The following is a 23,213-nucleotide window of genomic DNA, read 5'->3' as shown; positions in this document are numbered from 1 at the left end:
ATCCTCATCATCATTGTCTTCGTTGCCTTGTCTTCAACATCATCATTTTTAGCACCACTATGTGTCTTCGTCAACGCTACTTTGGCAAACCTTCATCTTCGTCAACACTACTTTTCTTCGGTCGATTATTATCGTCATCACTGTCATTGTCATCATCTAGAGGTATCATCTTTCATCACGATTTTGGTGAGGATTGATTTTGATCACTCACCTTCCCAAATCCGGTGGGGGTTACCATTGCTCACTTTTCTAGTGGGGATCGAATAATTTCTCGCTTGCACTCCATTTTCATTTTGGTCCACTTTCCTTTGACGAGGATCGATTTCGATAGCTCACCTTCTAGTTCCGGTGGTGGTCACAACCGCTCACTTTCCTAGTGGGGATCACGTCGGTTTCTCACTAGCACTTCCATTTGTGTCGTGTTTTGGGTCAACCTCGACTATTTACCCTCTCATGATAGAAGAAGTCGAGTCAACCGCTTCGCTCGTTGGTGTTCCAATTCCTGGTGAGGACCGTACATGGTCGCTCATGTCCGTTGGTGTTCCAATCTCTACTCACCCTAACACCACGCTTTCGAAAAGGCAACCATAAAGGGGGGATAATGTCACATTCTAGACTTGAACCTCTGACTTGTCACACACCCAGTGACATGAGTGATAACTTAAGTGCCATACTTAAGACAACGCCTAGAAGGTTGAACTCATATGTGTATGCTTTATTCACGACGTCAATATATGAATACCCCTTTTAGGAAGGAGACACATATCAACACATGTATACTCTAGTCCCATAGGTCAAAACTGGCCTCTTTATGGATGATAAAAAAATTCTAATTCTAATTCATCAATCACCCTATATGTGTGGAGCACATCTTACACATGGACTACATACCACTATTTGACACACATGCACCTCTTAAATATTGATTCAAAATAGAGAATGGTAGGAAGACCATTATGGAAACCATGTGGAGGAAACAATTATAAATGTATTGTATAACATGGTACCTTAGGCCTATAGGATTCTCTATCTTAATAGGGGATATGATACATATACTCCATGTGAAAATGAATTATATGTATCGTATCATGCTTGTTCTCAAATACCTCGATCAATATTCTTGACACAATTACACATTGGTTCCTTAACTGCCCCCTTGATGTCCAATTGTAGTACTAGACAATCTAGGGTCATGCATATGTGCATTCATATTTGATTATTAATATTTATATGGATATATAGCATAGGTCTTATGTATCATACCTCTCTAGCTCTCCATTACTTTGAGTGCATTCAACAAACCCTTACATTCTCATGCACCAGATAATAAAGTGGTGCAATTTGTGAGAAGTGAACTTGAGTGCACAATTAGTAAAAAAGTGTGTTTACAAGTAGGATACAAGCCTAATACCACGAGAGAGAGAGAGAGAGAGAGAGAGAGAGAGAGAGAGAGAGAGAACGAGGCGGAGACAAAGATTTCTAGGTCGATTGGTAAGGTGGTCCAACATAAACTAGAAAGTCACACATTCAACCCCATTCATTCCACAATGACATCTATAAAACAAAGCATAAAATAAGGTTTTGGTCCTATTGCATGGGTTGGTGATGAAAAGTGCCTTACCGCCATGGTGAAATACGTAGATAATGATTATACTTGTGGATGAACTTGAGTTAAGTTGGTAAGGAAATCTTACAAAGGGCAACATGTTGGGCATCAACCCCTACGTTCTATATTGGAACTAGTAAAGTAGTGCCAATAATGCAATTTGAACAATGCACCCAAATCCAAATTTCACAATTGGAACTACTTTACTATTAGGTACAACCATAGCAAAAACATTGTAAATTAGTGAGGTGCAATCAAAAGATCTATGATCAAACTTGAAATGGAGAGAGAAAGACCCCAAATGGATGTAGCTCAATGGAGACAAAGTGGTTATGGGTTCAACCCTTACTTTTGACATTGGCATCTAATGAAATAAGATATATATATATATATATATATATATGATGTAATAGAGAGGTCAGAAATTTGGGTTTTGAACCTAAGATGTGGTGCTAGTAGTGTAAAAGACTAGGGTAAGCTAATTATGATAAAGAGTGAGAGAGAGAGAGAGAGAAGAAGAAGAAGAAATGAACATTAGTTTCCTCTTTTTTGAGATATTGGGATTGCATCATAATTGAGATGTGTGCGTTGTTTTTGTATTTGATGCATTGTTTTTGTATTTGATGGTAAGCATGGAGTCAGAGAATATCTAAAAAATTAGAAGGGAAAATTGATGTGGCAAATTTATTTATTGGGGCAAGATAAAATTCTTTCTTCTATGGAGTGTTCCTCTAGCCAATTGGTGATTCAAAGTGTCTCACTACAATGTATAGATGATAACACTTAGTTGTGGTTCCATTGTAGTGTTTTTCATGCCCATTTATTAATATGATTGCATGTTTTCACATGAGAGAGAGAGAGAGAGAGAGAGAGAGAGAGAGAGAGAGAGAGAGAGAGAGAGAGAGAGAGAGATTTAATGTCCACACCAGATTGATAACGATCTAATGTAGATAAATGAGAGAGAAGCTTGAACTCTGAGTTTCCTTATATAAGTTCAAACAAGGTTATATATAGTTGCATGTAATATCTATGTGAGTAGAGTTCTTCATAGGCGATGATTTATGCATCCTCACTCTCAACTACATCATTCTATAGATTCAACCACAGTTTAAGACATATGCATATAATAACAATTTGCATGCATACATGTAATTTGATGGATATGACTACTTCAGAAGGATATTAAGTTTGTGTAAATTATGCAATTGGATACATATTGTACCACAATATACAACTGAAATCCAACAAAGGGTGTCATATTTAGTATTAGTTTTTAGAGCGATCAAACAAGAGTTGGGGTGATGCAAGTGAGCTTGCAAACAACAAAGGGGGTTTAATATTTGTTATTAGCTACTAAAATAATAAAGAGCCATTTTGATTCTTGGGACCACCATGAAATGCAAGTTTTGATTGTGTTACGTAGGGTGCATGTGTTGTGAGATGTTTCTATAGAGTATAGTATGTAAATAAGCCATGCCATTAAAAAAAAGTGATGGTTTTGGACCAAATACACATTTAGTATCACGAGATGGGTGAGTTGGAACCATTGCCAAGTTCTCATATAGTTAATGATTTTCATGGTTTTTCAATGTCAATAAGGGATACAGAATTTGTGGAGTCTATAAGCATACGACATGAACATGTTTGCTGAATTCAATAAAATAGCTAGGATGATTTGCTTTTGCGCCGTTGAAATGAAATCAATTCACAAGAAAAAAGGCATAATGAGAGGGAAAGGAAATCGACAAAGTTGAGACACTTGAGCTCAAAAGGCAACAATTGAAGGTCGTGGAAAGAGCGACAACATGGACACTCAAATGTACATAATATGTAATTCTAAAGTGTCTATATGCAATGTATATGTTCTATTTATCCCTTACACAACATATACCCAAATTTACTACTTGTCATTATGTCTTAATGAAACACATAAATTCCCATATTGAATCGTGGAAATTGTTGGAGTGTGTGTCTACATTACTAGCATACATTATTGTAGCTTATTTTTCACGAGTGGCTATACTCAAACACCCAAGGGAAAGTGTGTATCATTTGAATATCTTTAGTTAAGTATGTTGTAAACACATCAATAATTGATTAAAAAGCTAGTGTTATTTCAAAACCTCTTATCGACATTGGAAAATGGAAATCCAATTCCGATGTAACAAGTACTCTCTATAGAATTCATACAAGTAGTACATATCTACAGAGTGATGGATTGATGTGTGGGTACAATGAAGCTACTAAATGTATTGACAACACAAAGTTTTTGTCTATATTATGAGAGTAGATGATTTTAGTTCTTTTCTTAAGGTTATTGTTGATTATTCTAACCGAATTTTCAGAACATTGAATTAGTTTGATTGCTTCTTTTAAGTTGTTTGTGCATACCCTACAACCTTTTATTTAATGTGGTATCATGTGCATGTGTATCTTGTCAAAATGAATGAAAAATATCTAGCTCTCGAGTAAAAGCTTCGAGAATGCACATGTAGATAGGAAATACTTTTACAATCTCTTCGTTCTTCACATGTGGCTGATTATATGGAGTAGTAAAGCTAAAAAAGGTTGGTACAAACATAGGGGCTAGGCCCAATTTACGTAAAGCTAAAAGCACACACCTCATTGTTTCCAATACTAACAAGATTAACACAAGTTCATTACCAAAATTACAAGAAATGATTTCCAATTTGAGATATAGAAGGGTAGGGGCTTCAGAAGACGCTAGATAATGATGTATTTATATATTATATGACAATTAGTTCCACATTGAAAAGTGAGAAATAAAATTATATGTGGAATAATTGATGCATTTTTTGGCAGAGTTTTACCATCATGATGTCGCAATTGTACAACACTTGTACAAATGGGTGACATTTTTGGGAAAAATAAACAAGCTTAGCAATAGAAATCATCACGATCTAAGAAATTTGCCTAGGATGCATAGCTTCACATGGTAAGTATGAATAAATAATATGAAGTATTAGTGAAGCCATTCATATAAGATTCAAGAGACCCAAGAAAGACATCAAGATGTCAAGCTTAAATGTCATACAAGTTTATGCTTGTGCTTATACCTTTGACCCTTAATCATCTTATGACAATGCTTATATTTGGTGTTGATCATATGTTTGTGGGGGCATTAAATAACACAATTTATTCATCTTGTTTTGAATTGGAGGCCTAGTCTTGGGCTTGGTAGGGGCAATTTATCACTAAAGTTTGATTGTCAACCGCATTTGAAATATAATTGAAACATTTATGTCTTTCGAGGTTATTTTTATGATGGTTTGTTATCACCATCATGGTTTGGCTTAGCATGAACTCCATATATGTTGAACCTTGAATATTGGCTGCCTATAAGGTAAATGGTGGCACATATAATGTGATAAGCAACAACAACTTTTTAGATAATGCGAAGACTTTACAAGTGTTTTTTTACATTCTTAAATGGCTCGACTCGCTCAAGTCCATATCCAAATGAAGAGAAATGAAAAATTGATACATTTCTTGAGGTGTAGGTAAATAGGAATTCTATGCTCATGCATTGATTGTTTGTTTACATCATCATTCAAATGGAAACATTGGCATATGTGGTCTCGTTAGAAAGTGGGGTATCTAACGAACCAAGTTGGCAAGAGGATTCCTCCTATGGGAAGATAAATGATGTGGAGGACAATCTTCTTTTTAGCTCACACTTCGTTGAGATCATGATGACAATAATGTTGATATTATACATGTTTCTTTAAAATATTGAAGAAGATGACTAAGATTTATAAATGTTATTGTGATTGAGATACGGCACGTCCACTTTATCCATCTTTAATAATGACATTCACTCCAACCCCAATTTCCTGGATCTAAAAGTCGATCTTTCCATGCCTTCCAAAATTCATTCACTCGCCATTCCTTCTTATCGTTAAAAAGAATGGTTTCGCTCTCTTAGGTTTCCAAGATGCCGCTTAAAACCAAATGGCCTTGTTTAAAAATTTCTTTGCTATTGGCAAAATCTTCTTTACGCACATTTATTAGAAATAATAAACAGAGGTGTGCGAAGAACACAAACTAAACCTGCAAATTTCTGGCACTATCAATTTTGTACGAGAAACTCATTTTACCAACTAGTTACCTCTCAAAGTAACATCGAACTTTGAGTATTGCTTTCCTTTATTGGTGAACTACATCATTGATAGGACTAGAGGGACAATAATGCCTTAACATTGGAAAGAAAATGTAGGTGTAAGTTACGATATTATAGGTTTGGAGCATTTTTTTGAAGCTCTTATAAATCCCAAGATGCGCTATAATTGATTATAATATGTAAGCCATAGACTATAAAAATGTAGTTAACAATAGCGACCACAAACACCTCCCCAAAATTTATGTAACTAGAGTTGCCACTCTCTCATGCTTCTACTTCGAGCATTGTGATCATGATCTATCCATATAAGCCTAATACCATTTTCATGCACATAATTAAGCATCTCTCACTCTAACTTGCTTTGGATCTAACAATTGGGCGCTAATAATGGATACAGTTGCACTGTTGAGCAGACCCAACCTCAACTCCATCGTGGCCATGGGTTGGCCTGCTTCTATGTTCCAAGTGGTTACAAAGGTTGATGTGCTTAAATTCTATATGCTAATGTGGTGGCATCTTCTATATGCCAAGTTGTGTGTGGTGTCCTTTTCTTGTCCATTAATACATTGAAGAGTCGTGCTTTAAGTCATCCCAAAGAAACAAAACAAGTTCCTTGCTATCACTAGCAATGTAACTCGTGGAATGACCCTCTCCATGGGAGTTTTTTCCATCTTGGATGGCTTTTTCAATGAACATACACACCATACTCATAAATCAATTTAGGGCATTCCCCACTTTCATGGCACCTTTTGGATTCCCTCATCTTTACTTCCCAACTATAACAACTCTAATAAAAACTTGCAACGTATGCATGCATCTCTAGACGTGTTTTCCTTTCCCATGGCACCACTTCCGACTTCTTCATTAACATTCGTGGAGTCCTGGATGCCTTACTCTCTTTACACTCTACCCTACCACTCCTTACATTCCCAAAAGTTTCTCTATGTGTACGACATTGGGGGCGTGCCATACTATTTGATACATCAGTAGCGCGATGCTACAACGATCTTTGTTACTGGCAGAATGTCCAAGTCGCAAGAAAGCGAATGAACGATACATGGTTGAAGTACGATGCGCCAAGGTCCAAAGGGTATAAGCTAACGACACCGAATGATCTTTGTTATTGGCAGAACGTCCAAGTCACGAGAAAGCGAATGATACACGGTTGAAGTACGATGCCGCCAAGGTCCAAAGGGCACAAGCTAACGACACACCCGAATGAATGGCAGTTAAAAAAAAGGCAGGGCTAGAAGCAAGGGAGGAAGATCCGCAACAGAATGATCGAAAAGTCAGGAGGCAAATGAATGACAATGAGGAGGATGTGTTACAAATTATGTTAGAGAGGGTGATGCCATACATCTTTAGTGCAAGTGTGGGCGGGTCACGAGGATGGTTCGTGGGGTCCGGGATGTGATTGATCCCAACCAAATTGCAACTTATATACTCTCATCTCTGTCTCTGTCTCTCTTACCCACCCACCCACCCACACACACACACACACACACACACACACACACACACACACACACACACATTAAGAATAGCAAATATGGGAGACATGATTAATGATTAATATATGGCCTTTCTTCTTCTTCTTCTTCTTCTTCTTCTTCTTCTTCTTCTTCAGCATAGAGTCTTCTAAGGATCCAAAAGCCATAGACCAAAATTAAAAGGCAAAAAAAAAAAACAAAAAAAAAAGAAGAAAGAAGAAAGAAGAAAGAAGAAAAAGGAAGAAGAAGAAGACTCTTTTGCTCTGTTTTTCAAGGAAGAAGAAGAAGAAGAAGAAGAAGAAAGGCTCTTCTTCCTCTGTTTTTTCTTCTCCCTGAAAAGCTTCAACCCACTGACTGAGCTGTAAAAACATTCACTCTGTTTTTCCTTTTTCTCCTCTTCCTCCTTTTCCTCCCCTTTGTTCTGTCTGCTCCATGAATTTGTAACTGCACATGAATTTTCTGTTTCTGGTATAATGGTGGCTAATCTCTGAAGATTTTTTTCTTTACCCCCCTCCCCTCTCTCTCTCTCTCTGTATTCTCTCTGTATTCTCTTTGTCTCTGAGACAGTTACACACAACAGTGTGCACAGCTTCAATATCATCGGCTACCCTCGTATATTTTTGTTTTGTTTTGTTTGGTTCTGTCTTCTTTCGGTATTCATATAATTCATTCTCCATCCCTGTTCCCTGTGAACTAATAGCAATACTTCTTCCTTGGTTCCTTTATATATATATATATAAAAATGCATCCAATTGGAGGTCAAGGACAAAGACCAGATAAAGATCAAGGTGAAGCTCAAGGTCAAGGTCAAGGTCAAGGTCAAGGTCAAGGGCAAGTACAAGAACAAGAACAAGGGCAAGGGCAAGGTCAAAGACAAAGACCAAGTCAAGGTAAAAAACAAGGTCAAGGTCTTGCCTATGATGCAGATGAGAGACATGGTATTAGATGGCAACATGATCATCAGCAGCAGCATTATCATAAATATCAACAGCATCAGCATCACCACCACCACCACCACCAACAACAACATCATCATCATCAGAAACACCAACAACATGGAAGAGCTCATGAGAGAGAGAGGAGTCATGAAGCTTCGGGGTGGAGGGTTAGGAATGAGAGGCCACATTCTTCTTCTTCTACTACCTCTTCTTCTTCAGTATCTCAGCATTGGAGGTCTAATGAAGGAGCAAGGATTCTGTCAAGAACAGGGAGGACAGGTGAGGCAGAGGATAGCAGTAGCTACGACTATGGTGGGAGAAGAGGTGAAGATCAAGGAGGAGGAAGAGAAAGAGATAGAGACAGAGACAGAGACAGAGATATTGATATAGATAGGGATAGGGATAGGGATAGGGAAAGAGATAGAGATAGAGATAGAGATAGAGATAGAGATAGAGATAGAGATAGAGATAGAGATAGGGATAGGGATAGGGATAGCGATAGAGATAGGTATAGAGATAGAGTTAGAGAAAGAGATAGCGAAAGAGATAGCGAAAGAGTAGGGGTTCGTAGACATGGTGTTCGAGGCCCACAGTCTACAATTACTCCTGATACCACCACTTCTGGCTATGGTTATAGAGGCTATAATAGTGTTGGTGATAATTCTCGGTCTGGTGATCAAGGTAATGCTCCTCAAAGTCTAGGTGAAGGTAAAGGTGCAGGATTGTCTATCTATGGCTATGGTGGTAGAGGAGGAGAAAGAGGCAGAGAAATAGGAAAAGGAGGAGTTCGAGGTGGGAGAAGTAGCCGAGGAGGGGGCGTCCACCAAAGGTTCAATTTGGATCAATATCATCGCGCTGAAGGTGGACATTATCGAGGGGAAGGCGGACATAGCATCTCTTCGGTCAGCTCTGATGGCTACCGCTCCGGCATGGCTTCATATCCAGGTTTCATGTTTTCCTCCTTCCACTCTTCGATTGTTTTTTTGTTTGTGTACAAGTATCAGTATGCATGTAGTTGTATGTAGTAATTATATATGTATTGATGTAAGTAAGTAGTACGTGTTCTTATATTTGTATGGATTAATACATCTGTTTGAGTTTGTATATATGCGTGTATGTGTATGTTTGTATACATGTTTTTGGATGGATAATGGATTCACACATTCCTGGTTTTCTTGGACTTTGATGGAAGAAACATCACTATGGTTATGACAGCCACATTGTAATATTGCATCTGTTTTTAATCATGACAAGCAATGTAGTAATTTTGCATTACATCCTTTTAGTCCTGTTCATTCAGCAACAGTGGCTACATCCTTTTAACGAAGATTTAAAGGATGTATGTAATGAAACAAATGTAAATGTGACCATTGCAGCAGTGCCTACATCAATATAACATCATTTATACAGCTTTTATTGAAGAGACAAATCCAGGCCATTTGCTTGCAACGGAGGAATTTTCAATCATTCTCTTTTGGCATTTTTGGAAGATGTTTTGTTGTGTCTATTTATCAAAATTGGGAAAATTCTCTCTATCAATTCGATTTTGGTGCCATCCTATACCTGGTGTATGTTTCATAATCAAATGTCAACCATATGTTTCATATGATCAGAAGCATAGCTCACTAAATCTGATTGATTTGCTTTTGATTTCTTTATCAGGTCAACAACCTAGAACAGTACCCATTCAAGAGAGAAAAGCTGATTTTCTTCTTCAGCCTCCACCGTTGTCTCCAAGGCCAACTGTTGTAGAGAAAAGAACAGAAGAAACTGGAGGTTCAATTTCGGCATTAAAGCTTGTGCCACCAAGAAGACCATATCCTGGAAAGGCTGGTATAATGTTAAAAGTTCAGGCCAATCATTTTAAGGTCACTTTTCATCCTGGAGAGAACATCTACCAATATGATGTAGATATCAACCCTAAGATCTCGTCCAAAGGCATGGCACGAATGCTTGAGCGTCAACTCATAGAAATTTATGCATCTGAGCTCAATGGTAAGCTCCCAGTCTATGATGGAAGCAAGAGTATGTATACACATGGACCTCTTCCTTTTCAACACCGTGAGTTTGTGGTCACTCTTGCTGAAGATAGAGGTACTTCAGGACGAGAGAAGAAGTTCACGGTGACCATCCGCCATGTATCCACTCTCAATAGGAATAACTTGGAGGATTTCTTGAAAGGGAAGCCTGTGCCAACCCCTCAGGATCATCTCCAAGCACTGGATGTGTTGCTACGAGAGCATCCAGCCCTCCATTTCACATCAGTTAGCCGATCTTTCTTTAAGAAGGAGCTTGGTAGTGCCCCTTTGGAAGGAGGGCTTGTGGCAATAAATGGATTCTACCAGAGTCTTAGGCCTACTCACAATGGATTGCAGCTAAATGTAGACTTATCAACTACGGCATTTCATGCTAGTATTCCAGTGATCGATTTTCTGAAAAAGCAGTTCAAGAACTTCGATCCACGTTATAGACTCACAGATGTTGTCCGTTTGAAGGTGAAGAGAGCATTGTCTCGATTGAAGGTGCAAGTTATTCATAGGCAAACACCAAGACGGTATCGAATCTCTGGGCTATCCACAGGTCCTACGAAGGATTTGAAGTTCCCAATGGAAGGTGGTGAAGAAATGCGGGTTGTGGATTACTTCAAAGCTACATATAATTGTGTCATTGAGTATCCGGAGCTCCCTTGCTTGCAAGTTCAAGCGAATAAGGCAAGTTACCTTCCGATGGAGGTGTGTGTGATATGTGATGGGCAGAAGTATGGTGGAAAGCTAAATGATCGGCAAACAAAAAATTTAAGAGATCTTGCATGTGTCTTGCCGAGGGTGCGAGAATCGAAAATCCTCAGTATTATGAATAAAGATGATGGTCCCGGAAGGTAAAAACACAAAAACTAACTCTCATTTTAAAGAGAAAGTACTATTTCATATGTTCTATATAGCATTTCGTGTTTCATTTTTTTAATGGAAACAAAAAACCAAAATACTCCCCCCATGTTCAAGTTTTAAAATAACATTTACTAGGATACCCCTTTGGTTTTGTGCTGCAGAAGGGTATTCTGGTAAATATCTAGAAAGGTGAAGGATAATTGTTTTTGATGGTTTTATCTTTACGTGTGGTGGTTTGAACAATCTAGCTGTTCCTCCATTATGTGATATATATAATATATTTTGATGACAGGGGAGAGCATGTGCTGAATTTCGGGGTAGAAGTTGTTTCTGATATGACTCTAGTGAATGCGAGGCTTCTTCCACCCCCGAGGCTCCGATATGGAGATCAAGGGAAAATTACTGAGATAACACCAAAATTGGGGGCATGGAATCTGTTGAACTCGTGTGTTGTAGAGGGTGGGAGTGTAGCGTACTGGGGTTTGATCAGTTTCGATCAAGACTTTGATCGATATATGGCCAATGATTTTGTCTTGAATTTGAGTCGAAGATGCAATGAACTTGGTATTCGGATGGCTGAACAAACTATAATCCGGCCGTTCTTGTGCAAATGGGAGGATCTTGAGAGCCCGAAACTTGAGAAGTATTTGAGACTTATCCATGAGCAAGCATCAGAAGCAATTCATAATATTAGTGGAGGGCAAAGGTCGCAGTTGCAGTTACTTGTTTGTGTAATGGCTGATAAGCATCCAGCGTATGGTGATTTGAAAAGGATTTGTGAGACCCAGATTGGCATTGTGACACAATGTTGTCTTTCAAAACATGTGAAACAAAGGAGATCACAGTATCTAGCCAATCTGGCCTTGAAAGTGAATGCCAAAGTGGGTGGACGGAATGTGACGTTGGCGGTTGAGCTTCCGAGGATGTGTTCAGTTTTTGATAAGCCGACAATCATATTCGGTGCTGATGTTACACACCCATCTCCAGGTGATGATGCTGGACCTTCAATAGCTGCTGTTGTGGCGAACATTGATTGGCCCTCAGCAAACAAATATATTGCTAGAGTGCGAGCTCAAGCTCACCGGGAAGAAATCATTGAGAACTTGCAAGAAATGGTCGAGGAGCTTTGGCATGAGTTTTGTGATAAGACCGAGAGTCGTCCTGAGCGAGTTATCATGTTCCGGGATGGTGTAAGTGAAGGGCAATTTGACGAAGTGTTACAGAGAGAAGTGGTGGCTTTGAAAGATGCATTCGAGAAGGTTGGAGGACGAGATTACAAGCCCTTGATCACATGGGCAGTCGTTCAGAAGCGGCATCATACTCGCCTCTTCCCAGCTGATGCCGAACACAAGGATAAGAACAACAACATCTTGCCAGGAACAGTGGTTGACTCGACAATAACCCATCCAAGAGAGTTTGATTTCTTCCTATGTAGTCATGCCGGGATCCAAGGTACCAGTAGGCCCACACATTACCATGTGCTATGGGATGAGAATGATTTCAATTCCGATGATTTGCAAGGGCTGGTTTACAACTTATGCTACACGTACGCAAGATGTACACGGTCAGTCTCGGTGGTTCCACCTGCTTATTATGCTCACCTTGCAGCATATCGAGCGCGCCTTTATTTAGATTCATTGGGTGGTTCTGATACCTCGATGAGAGGTAGTGGCTCAGATTCGTTGTCATTTCGAGGGATGAGATTTGGATCGATTAGTGGAGGCGGTGGCGGGAGTTCTAGAGCCAGTGCACCCACCATTCGAGCTCTCCCCCGAGTTCAAAGAAATGTGCAAGAAGTCATGTACTTCTGTTGACACCAATAGCTTTTGTTTCATTTTTCTAGTTGAGCGCGCCTTTATTTAGATTCGTTGGGTGCTTCTGATACCTCGATGAGAGGTAGTGGTTCAGATTCGTTGTCATTTTGAGGGATGAAATTTGGATCGAGTAGTGGTGGCAGTGGCGGCGGGAGTTCTAGAGCCAGTGCACCCACCATTCGAGCTCTCCCCGGAGTTCAAAGAAATGTGCAAGAAGTCATGTACTTCTGTTGACACCAATAGCTTTTGTTTCATTTTTCTAGTTCCTAATTCTAGTTTAGTGTCTACCATTTCAACATGGACATTGATTGACATTAGCAATTTGCCCCTCTAAACTTCCATGTTTTTTTTTAATATAATGGAAATCCAACGAGGCTTCGATTTTGGATTATTTGTTTATTTATCAGGTGCACATCGAAAACTGTTGATTGGCAATTGCGCCTCATCTACATTTAGTAGCTGGTAGGATCCAACCTTGAAACTCTGCGTAATACATGTAGCATTGTCACTCAAAGTTATAACTTGGTCAATGATGATCAAATTTGATGGAGATATAACGTGATCTCAGTGGTTATCAAATATTGAGTTCAAGTCTTCTGGAGTCATAACTTGGTGCATAATATGCATCACAATGATGATCAAATGTCAAGCTCAAGATCCCCAAAGTCATAACTAGTGTAATCACATATATGTCAAACAATTCTCAATTTTCAAACTAGAGTCATAACTTGTGTGTATCTCAGCGATTATCAAAATTTGAGATGATGTCTCCCGAAGTCGTAACTTGGTGTGATAGTCTGTCTCAATGATTATCAATTTTCCAGAGGAAGTCTCTAAGAGTCATAACCTGGTGTGAATGTGTGTACCTCCGATGATAATCAAATTTCGTGCTCTAGTCACCATCTTTCATCTATCTCATGGCCCAAACATGTGTGATATGTTTTCCAGTTGGCAGCTTAGTGGGTATCATTTATGAGCCAATTGACGTATCTTGAATATACTTGGAGGTTGGGGCTAAAACTCCACAACCATTCATAGCCATGAAAAATATCGAATTTCATTGTAGCCTGCGCCTCCACCAGTCATCCTAGGCAATGTCTCAACACTAATGCTGCATTTGATGCCTGGCCAAGTAAATCCACTTGGTAATCTCAAAACAGTTTTGCAATCCTTGAAACATAGCAGCATACTCTGTGCTTTTCTTTACATGACATTTTTGAAAGTTAAAGGCATACTATTATTCAAATGTTATATTAATGGATGTGTTCTATACCACAATGTTTCTACTTGTACCATACTGATTAAATAGCACAAGCAAGGTTTCCTTTTCAGCCTATTTTCGGGCAATTAATTGCAATCAATTTAATTATATAATTATTGACACAAGGCATTGATATCAAGGCGAGTTCTTGACTTCAAAAGAACCTCCTGTTTTATATCTAGGCCTTCTCCAAATAGCTGATGTGGAAATAGATATCCAAATATCACCTTTTCTTTCTTTTTTCTTCTTCATTCTCTTTCACATTCCTTGATAGGCCCGTGTGTTAATTTAACACCTGCATATGTTTGTCTGCAGGACATAACTGGCGGCATCATTTTCACCAGAAAAAACTACATTCTCAAAGATCCCTTTCCCAATATTCACATTTCCTGAGTTCCTACAAGCGCTCAATAAAATGCGCCAAACCACAAGATTCGGAAATGCGGGCGGCATCCGATGGATCATTTCCAAAGCTTTTTCCAAATACCCAGTCCGCGATAAGAGATCGATGATACCAGAGTGGTGTTCAATAGTTGGAATAATGCCAAAATCTTTGCTCATTGACTCAAAATATGTTTGACTCATATCATACAAACCCATGCGGGTGCATGCATTAAGAACCATAAGAAAAGTGACAAAATCTGGCTTTGTACCTTCCCCTAGCATTCTATTAAAGGTGTGAAATACGTCATCACTTTCACCGAATTGGGCATAGCCAGTGATTATTGAATTCCAAGCAACCACATCTCGCACTGAGAGCTTATCGAACACTTTCTGTGCTACTTCCAGATGCCCGCATTTTACATATGTATCGACCAAGGTGTTCCCAAGAAGCACATCGCTCTCTAGGAACCCCTTCCTTTCAATGTCTGCATGAATCTCTCCACCCTTGTCTATGGCTCCCATACTTCCACAAGCTCTCAAAGCGCACACAATTGTGATGACATCTGGAGAGATGCCCTCTAGCTGCATTTGCTCGAAACATTTGAGCACTTCTTCCGCATGCTCATTATCAGCATATCCGGTAATCAATGCATTCCAAGAGATGACATTTCTCGTGGGAATCTTATCGAAAACATCCAATGCTATATTGAGCAAACCGCATCTAACATACATATCAACCAACGTGTTCCCCACGACTACATTAGTTTCTACTAATCTTTGCTTTTTAATGTCAGCATGGATTTCTTGGGCCTTATCTATCGCTCCTATGCCAGCACAAGATCTCAAGATGCATACATAAGTGACTGCATCGGGGATGAAACCACACATTTGCATTTGGTTGAAACACTGTAGGGCTTCTTCTCCATTACCATCTTCAGCATATCCAGCAATCAATGTGCACCATGATACAATGTTTCTATTCGGAAGCTTATCAAACACTTCTCGTGATTTCGCAAGCAAGCCACACTTCACATACATGTCTAGCAATGTATTGCCAACAACCGGCTTTTTGTGAAAAGACCCTTCTGCTCCTTCTAGCCATGTATGTATTTCTTTCCCTTTTTTAATAGCTCCTATGTTCCGACAAACTTTTAAACCACATATAGACATCAAATGATCCACAGAAACACACTCAATTTGCATTCGATTGAGGCAAACCAAACCCTCTTCATCATAAGCATTATTGGCATAGCCATCAACAAGTGATGTCCATGCCACGATATCTCGGGTGCGAATCCCATCAAACACTTCCCGAGCAAACAAAACAAATCCACATTTTGCATACATATCGATCAATGTGTTGCCAATAAGGTGGTCCTTGTCCAAGAGACCTTGCCTTGCGATCTCGGAATGAAGCTTTTTGCCTATTTGGACATCTCCAGAGATGCCACAAGCTTTCAACACACAACCGAAAGTGACCACATTTGGGTAAATTTCTTCGTTCTGCATTTTTTCAAAGCAATCTAGGGCTTCTTTACCATATCCATGTTCAGCATATCCGGCAATAAGAGCGGTCCACAAGACCACATTTCGAATTTCGACTTCATTGAATGCTTCTTGTGCTTTTGTAAGCATACCACATTTTACATAGAAATCAACTAAATTACACCCAACAAACACATTCTTTCTAAGAATTCCAATCTTCAAAGTTTTTTCATGCAATTCAATACCACTTTCCACATCATGTAATGATTTGGATGCTTTCAATAAGGCTACAAAGGCATGTCCACTGAGATGCCAAGAGGCATCTTTTCGCAATTTCTTATAAAATGAGAGAGCAAGATGTGGATGACCACATTTCTCACATTCAATGAACAGAGAATCAAATGACCACGTATTGTGGTGGTGAATTAGAGTGTCAAATAACGTATGAGCTTCAAGAAGGTATCCACAGGTTGATAAGAAGCAGATTATGCTGTTTCCTAGCAATGGATGAACATCTAGTCTTGATTTCAATAGATAAGAAAACAAAGTTAATGGTGAGATACGATCCCTCCTCTGCTGGAAATGCTGCAATATAAGCAAAAGAGCCTCCACAGAAGGCCGATAACCTACCATTTTGTGTATTTCCTCTGCTGCTTCTTCTCCATTGATTCTCTCTGTCTGTCTCTCTATGTGCTAGTGGACGTATGTGTAATGTACATGCATGCATGCATGTACACACATCATTGGGAGCAAAGAGGCGTGCATTCATATGTACATACATGAGTAGAGTATGTCTTAATGTATGCATATATACATGCATGTACACACATCATTGGGAGCTTTACCAATGAATGTTGCAATCAAAAGAGTGCACATTATGATTGTGAGAGGAATTCGTGCAAGGATTGGGTTTGGGTCAAAAATGTGTGGAATGCATAGCCGAATATGATCAAGGGCATAACATTGTATCAAAGTGTGATACTCAAACTCTTGAACTTGTTTCGGGCAAAGTGTGCATAGTCAACCACTCACATCACTTGTGCCCTGTTGAGCGAGTAAGCTCAACTTGGGCCGGACCGGATGGAGACCGATCGGCTAGGGCTGAATCGGTTGGTAAACCGAATCGGCTGGTCGTTAGAGGCCTATATTCCTATTTTAGTAAATACGAATATTATAGGCAGAGTTAGTGTCCGGCTTAGTTAATGAGCATTCAAGTACTTGTCAGTACTTATGTCAGCCCACTCACCAAGGCTTGTATATAAAGTGCTCTATGAGCACATTCGTTGTATCGAGTACTAAGTCTTTCGATAATAGATCTTCGTCTGTCTGCTCACTCAGTCTCTCTCTCTCTCTCTCTCTCTCTCTTACATTCTCTGTGTTTACCTAATTGTTGCATTCCAAATAACCGGCTGTACTCTGTGTCTTCCGCATAAGCTTCCGCACACGTATTCTTTTTCATGGTATCAGAGCGCGAGGGTTAGAAGAATCCTCTGCTATCGACAACGCGGACCAACACAGAACAAAGAGTTTCCCTTCGAACAACAGGAACATGGACAGAAGTATGGGTAACTCCCTTCCAACAGAGAAGCTCGACAAGCTGACGGTTGTAGAGTTACTAGCTAACTCTCACTCTCTCACTCATTCACAGTTACAGAAGCAACTACCTTGGTGTAACTCTACAACAAGTCCCATAGCCGATAGCCGAATTCATCATCGCTGTAGCCTTGAAATATACATGGTCGAGATTTCGGGTCGAACTTCCCTCTTTGGTCCTTTGCACATAGGCAAGCCATCCGAACACCCTTAGGTGTCGGTATGAAACGTCTTTGCCACTCCACACCCTTTGTGGAATATCATTGTCCAAGGGTACTAAGGGTGATCAGTTTATGTGCAACCATACTTCGAACCCTCTCCATTATGGTCTAGTTCATTCTCTCGGCCAACCCGTTAAGCTTAGGCGTCTTCAACACGGTATACTCGAGCTGAATTCCCTGTGCTCGGCAATATTCTTCGAATGGTCCGTGGTACTCTCCGCCATTGTCCGCTCAGACTGTCTTCAGTTATCAGTTGGTTTCCCTCTCAACCCTCGCTTGGAACTCTTTGAAGATGGAAAGCACCTGATCCTTTGTCTTCAGCATGGAAACCCACAGCTTATGACTGTAATCATCAATGACGGCAACGAAATACTGTCCACGGGAATTTGACGTCATGTCTACATAGCATACATCGGTGTGTATGAGTTCCAGGGCGGTTTTCCTCCAAATTGGAGGACTCAGTCGGAACGCGGTTCTATTTTGTTTGCCGGCCATGCAATCAACACATTTGTCCAGATGCACTTTCTTCATCTCCAATAGGAGGTCTTTCTCAGCTAGCATCTACATTCCCTTCTGGCTCATGTGGCATATCCTCTTGTGCCACAACTCACCCGTTGCATTGGCTGCCACGTTCACTTCGTTTCGGCATAATTGAGCATTCATTATGTACAATGTGCTGGTTTTCCGGGCTCGAGCCATGATCAGGCTCCCCTTGCAGAACTTCATGACACCATTTCGGATGCTACCAGTGTAGCCTTCATCATCTAGCCGACCGGCTGATATCAACTTCAGTCGAACTTCCATTATTGCTATGACCGTAGGATCGTGACAAGGAGTGCGAGCGAACTAGCACAACTATTGAGATGTTATGGGAAGAGTAAGAAAAGAAATAAAGCAATGATGCAAGTGAAACTACGGTGAGTAGGATTAGAGGTGAACAAGAGTAAAAGAGAATGAGAGAATGAGATGAAAGAAGAAGAGAAGAGTGAGTGAGAAAAAAGAAAAGCTTAAGAAATTTTCATTAGAAAGACCTTGTGCAAACTAGTTTCGCTCTAGGTAGAGCTCATCAGTGCCAAGGTCATTTACAACAAGAGGGTAGGTTTATATAGGGGGAAGGAGAGAGAGAGAGAGAGAGAGAGAGAGAGAGAGAGAGAAATAGGAGTTTAATGATGGGAGAGAGGGAAACGGGGAATTGTGATAGGTAATGGATTGGTTAGTGAAAGTGGGTTAGAGGGGGGTTATATGTATGTATATGATAAGTGATAGGTGGGGGTGGGTGTGGGGGTGGGATATAAAAGGCATATAGTATTAAGTGGGAGTATTTATGGATTTATATTTAGTTTTGACGAGAAGGGAATGAATGGACTTAGACTTAGTCCAACATATGAAGGATCGCGGTAGTTCGGATAGTTGGGGATGTGTGGCTAAATCTGCGTGGAGGTTTTCTAGCATGTCGTGAATTCCTAATCTAGGCGTATCTTTCGTATACCTAAGTTTGAAGATGACAGGTATAAGGGTACTTTTAGGTTTTGTACTAAATACTAGTGATTTCCTAGCGTTAAATGGCACCTTTTTATAATTCTCTAATATAAAAGAAAGGGGATATCCTCTCTTAACTAATCTACTAAAAAATAGTTTTTTCATTCGAAGGAAACCTAAGGGGTTACTTTCTCTAATTAGGTATCGTTTTAGTTCATTAATAATAAAATGACGTTTTAAGTGAAGGGGGTGAACTGACGAGAATGAGAGATATTGGTAGGCATTTTGGGGCTTTTGGTAGCAATTAAAGGAGAAATGTGAATTCTTTAGGTTAATCCATAAATCTAAGAACGGTAATCTAAAGGGAGAAGTGGTGATGGTAATTTTGATGCAATTATTAGTGGAGGTGTTATAGAACTAGAGGTAATTTTCTAATTCGGGTTTAGTACCTGTCCATATCCCGAATGCATCATCTATATATCTAGTGAAATAAAAAAGATTAGGGTGTGATGGTTGGGAGTTCTCTAAGTGAGCTAAGAATAGGCATGCATAAACTACAGAAAAATTACTACCCATGGCTGTACCCTTGACTTGTTGATAGATCATGTCATCAAAGGATAGAAAGTGATATTCTAACGTGAGTGCGCTAAGTGTATAGATAATGTTAGTTTTAGAAGATGAAAAATGTGGGGTAATCATTTTTCGTAAAGCTTGGAGTCCTAACCTAGGGGGTATGCTGGGATATAAAGATTCAACATCAAAGGTGAAGATAAAGCTATTAGGGGGTGGGTTGAGATGTTCTAAAGTCTGGACAAGGGAATGTGAGTCTTTCAAATATTGCTTTTGAAGGAGAAGGATAGGCATGAGTTGGTGGTGAAGCCATTTTGATGTTTGTTCAAAAAGGGAGTTATTGTATGAGCAAATAGGTCTAAAACCTATTGGGTTTTTATGGAGTTTTGGGAGGAAATAGATATTGCATACTTTGTACCCTTTTGAGGGTTTATGTAGTATGTAATTGGCTTCTATGTTGGATAGGGTACCAAGATGGTTATTAACAATGCTTTTCAATCTATAGGATAATTCCTCAAGTGGATAGTGGGAGACTTTTTTATATGTATTAGTATTAGAAAGGTGTTCTATAGCTTTGTTATAGTACGTGTCCTTATCAAGAACACACAATCCAACATTCTTGTCAGCAGGTAGGATTATGATTTTGTTGTTTTTCTTAAGAGATTGTAATAAGTGAGGTGCAATCCTAGTGGGTTTTAATTTGAGTGTATGAAGTGTGTCCCTAAAGATAGTTTGGTGTTTAGATATAATGTTTTCTAGGGGAGTGTACTTAGTAGGAGGTTGCCAACTAGGGTTAGGTAGCTTAAAGGGATTTTGGGGCAAATTATCCACATCTTTAAAAAAATGTTTAAGTCGAAGGGTCCTACTTAGGCTATCAAATTCTTTAAGTAGGGTAGGGGATGATGGTGGAGAAGATGGGAGGATGTGTTTCAAACCTAGGCTAAGGAGTTGTGTCTCATGTTTAGAGAGAGAATAATTAGAGTGGTTGTGGATCCTACTAATTCTAGGTTTATTAAGGAGAGGTGTCCAACATTTATTACGGGGTTTCCTACTATGGGTCTTTTTCACATATGGGGAGAAGGGAAAATTAGATGTATGACGTCCTAACCACATGAAAGTATCTAAAGTAGAAGTAGGTCTATCGAGAAGGTAAAAGAGACGTTTCGCGGGATGTATGGCGTGCCGAAATTGTTTACTATCCCGTTTGGCACGCCTAGCTACACGTTTTTTGTCCTAACATTATTACATGGGAAAGTTTGTAGTTTTGTGGGAAGGGGGCGATTATTGTGAGTACGGATAGGTTGTTTTCTATGAGGGATTTCATATAAGTGTGGGGGAAATTTTGAGGGTGCGGTAGAATATTGAAATCTACTAGAAGTAGAAGGGGAGTTATGTGTAAAGAAGGGGGGGGTTTGTGTAGGAAATGCATGAAAAGGGGGAGGGGTATAGTTTGGAAATAGGGAAACGTTGTGGGGGTTATTAGGGGGGAAATGCATAGGGGCATGGTTAAAAAATGGGGGAGGGGTATGAGGGGGGTTTATAGAAAATAAAGGGGGGGCATGCATCAAATTTGTAGGAAGTAAGGAGGGGGGGGAGGGGCGTGATTAGGGTTAAACACATATGGGAAGTGAGAGGGTATGTTTGAAATTGTCTGTAGGGATGGGGTGGGGAGGAGAGGAGGAGGAGGAGGAGGGCCGAGAGGGAAAGACGGAAGGTTGTTCGTGCCATGGCTTGCATGATCTCCTGCACAGCCGCCATGGGGGTACACTTCTTGTCTTATGTTGGCACGTGTGCCGCTTCCATAAGATGTACGGCCTTCGCATTGGATGGACCTCCCGTATCGACCCGTAGGATAATTACCGCCACGGCTCATGTAGCCGCCGTTATGGTGTGACAATAGTCCACCATCGCCGCACGTGTAGCCGCTATCGAAGTAAGATCTTCGCTCTCTGTTGTATCCTTCCAATTCAAATTCCGGCGAGGTATGGTGGTGATGTATAGGCCGCGAGTGTGGCTTGTGTGAGGCTGAAATATATTGGTTTGAATTTCGTTCGATGTGAGGATGTTGGACATATGCCCTCGGTGGGTATGTCGCTTCCGCCGTGCATGAGGGAACCGTGTGCCCTATATGGTTAGTTGGGTTGTAGATAGGATTAAAGAAAGGGCGATTAGGGTTATAAAGTAAGACTCGTGGGCCATAATGGTTTTGATGAGGACTTCTACTTACTTGATTATTTGTTATATTGCAGATGTATTGCGGGAGGAGGTTCCGGTGGTTCAATGATCGAGGATTTCTTTTTGCTGGAAAATTAGGGTTAGGGTTAGGGTTAGGGTTAGGGTTAGGGTTAGGGTTAGTTTTAGCAATAGGGTTAGATTTTTGAAAAGGATTAGGTTTTAGGTTCTTTGTAGAGGATTTTAGTTTGGGGTTGGGGTTAGTGTTAGAGTTAGCGTTAGCTTTAGGGTTAGGTTTTTGAATGGGATAATTTGTAGAGGATTTCTTTGGTTTTTCACTCCCAATGTAATTTGGAATTGTAAAGGGATTGTTATTAACATTATAATCTTCATTATCCCATCTGGAGGGACCTGGTTTTTGCAACAATCTCCCCTTCACTCCGGCATGGGGTACTTTACCAATCCGACTCTCTGTCGGCAATTGTTTAGCTTCTTTGCTGACAACACCTTCGTTAGCATGTCCGATCCATTTTTGGTCATGTGAATCTTCACTAGAGCAAGCTCCTTCTCTTCTACTCGTTCTCAGAGCCAATGATATCGTCTCTAGATGTGCTTGGTCCTCGAGTGGTAGGCGACATTTTTTGCAAGATGGATGACACTCTGATTATCGCAATGGAGTCAGAATTCCTCTTGTCGAATTCCCAGCTCTCCGATAAATTCCTTCATCCAAATTATTTCCTTACCGGCTTCCGCTGCGGCCATATACTCAGCTTCCATGGTCGACAATGCCACTGTCTTCTGCAACCTCGATTGCCACGAAATGACTCCCCCTACATAAGTCATCACATACCCAGGATGTGGATGGGCTCGTATCCGCGTCAGCCGACATGTACGAATCCGTGTAACCTTCCAATGTGGGGTTACCCAAGTCGAATAAGAGACACTTGCTTGAGGTGCCTCTTAGGTACCATAGTATCCACTTGACCGCTGCCCAATGCTCTCTTCCGGGATTGCTCATATATTGGCTGACCACTCCGACTGCGTATCCAATGTTCGGCCTCGTGCAAACCATTGCATACCTCAGGCTCCAGATTGCCGAGGCATAAGGGACTTTTGCCATCTCGGTTTTCGATTTCAGACATTGGTTCTTGCTCAACTTGCAGTTTGTTGG

At 40.2% G+C, this 23,213-nt stretch overlaps 2 protein-coding genes and 1 long non-coding RNA gene across 5 annotated transcripts; 2 read left to right on the top strand and 1 right to left on the bottom strand.

The window, feature by feature from the left end:
• The first annotated feature begins 7,794 nt into the window (after positions 1-7,794).
• On the top strand, positions 7,795-13,276 carry LOC147860081 (protein argonaute 1C-like). Of its 3 annotated transcripts, none has more exons than XM_087324996.1 (4): positions 7,795-8,061; positions 8,146-9,120; positions 9,838-11,053; positions 11,356-13,276. In XM_087324996.1, the coding sequence occupies exons 1-4, from the start codon at positions 7,980-7,982 to the stop codon at positions 12,875-12,877; spliced, it is 3,795 nt and encodes a 1,264-aa protein (XP_087181122.1). In that variant the 5' UTR covers positions 7,795-7,979; the 3' UTR covers positions 12,878-13,276. The 3 variants fall into 3 exon arrangements, with proteins under 3 accessions (XP_087181122.1, XP_087181121.1, XP_087181120.1); XM_087324995.1 differs by having other exon boundaries at positions 8,092-9,120; XM_087324994.1 differs by having other exon boundaries at positions 7,795-9,120.
• Positions 13,277-13,505: 229 nt separating this feature from the next.
• On the bottom strand, positions 13,506-16,689 carry LOC147860080 (pentatricopeptide repeat-containing protein At3g57430, chloroplastic-like). The gene has a single exon (XM_087324997.1). It carries the CDS (start codon positions 16,638-16,640, stop codon positions 14,427-14,429), a length of 2,214 nt encoding a protein of 737 aa, XP_087181123.1. The 5' UTR covers positions 16,641-16,689; the 3' UTR covers positions 13,506-14,426.
• A 4,826-nt stretch (positions 16,690-21,515) lies between these two features.
• Positions 21,516-22,439, top strand: LOC147860079 (uncharacterized). The gene is made up of 2 exons (XR_015530244.1): positions 21,516-21,803; positions 22,120-22,439. It is a non-coding gene; the product is annotated as an uncharacterized LOC147860079 (long non-coding RNA).
• Positions 22,440-23,213: the final 774 nt, after the last annotated feature.

This window comes from Azolla caroliniana, unplaced genomic scaffold (assembly GCF_043228905.1).
Source record: "Azolla caroliniana isolate FFs.n. ecotype wild unplaced genomic scaffold, voAzoCaro1.0.p SCAF_9, whole genome shotgun sequence".
Lineage (NCBI taxonomy): Eukaryota > Viridiplantae > Streptophyta > Polypodiopsida > Salviniales > Salviniaceae > Azolla > Azolla caroliniana.
Note: the sequence above shows the minus strand (reverse complement) of the source record. Positions and strands in the feature narration are given on the sequence as shown.

Bases quoted from the DNA above. Each gene is read 5' to 3' on its own strand.
- LOC147860081 (XM_087324994.1), top strand. From the start codon at position 7,980: ATGCATCCAATTGGAGGTCAAGGACAAAGACCAGATAAAGATCAAGGT. The intron at 9,121-9,837 runs GTTTCATGTTTT...TTTCTTTATCAG, and splicing joins CGGCATGGCTTCATATCCAG to GTCAACAACCTAGAACAGTA. The intron at 11,054-11,355 runs GTAAAAACACAA...TTTTGATGACAG, and splicing joins AAAGATGATGGTCCCGGAAG to GGGAGAGCATGTGCTGAATT.
- LOC147860080 (XM_087324997.1), bottom strand. From the start codon at position 16,640: ATGGTAGGTTATCGGCCTTCTGTGGAGGCTCTTTTGCTTATATTGCAG.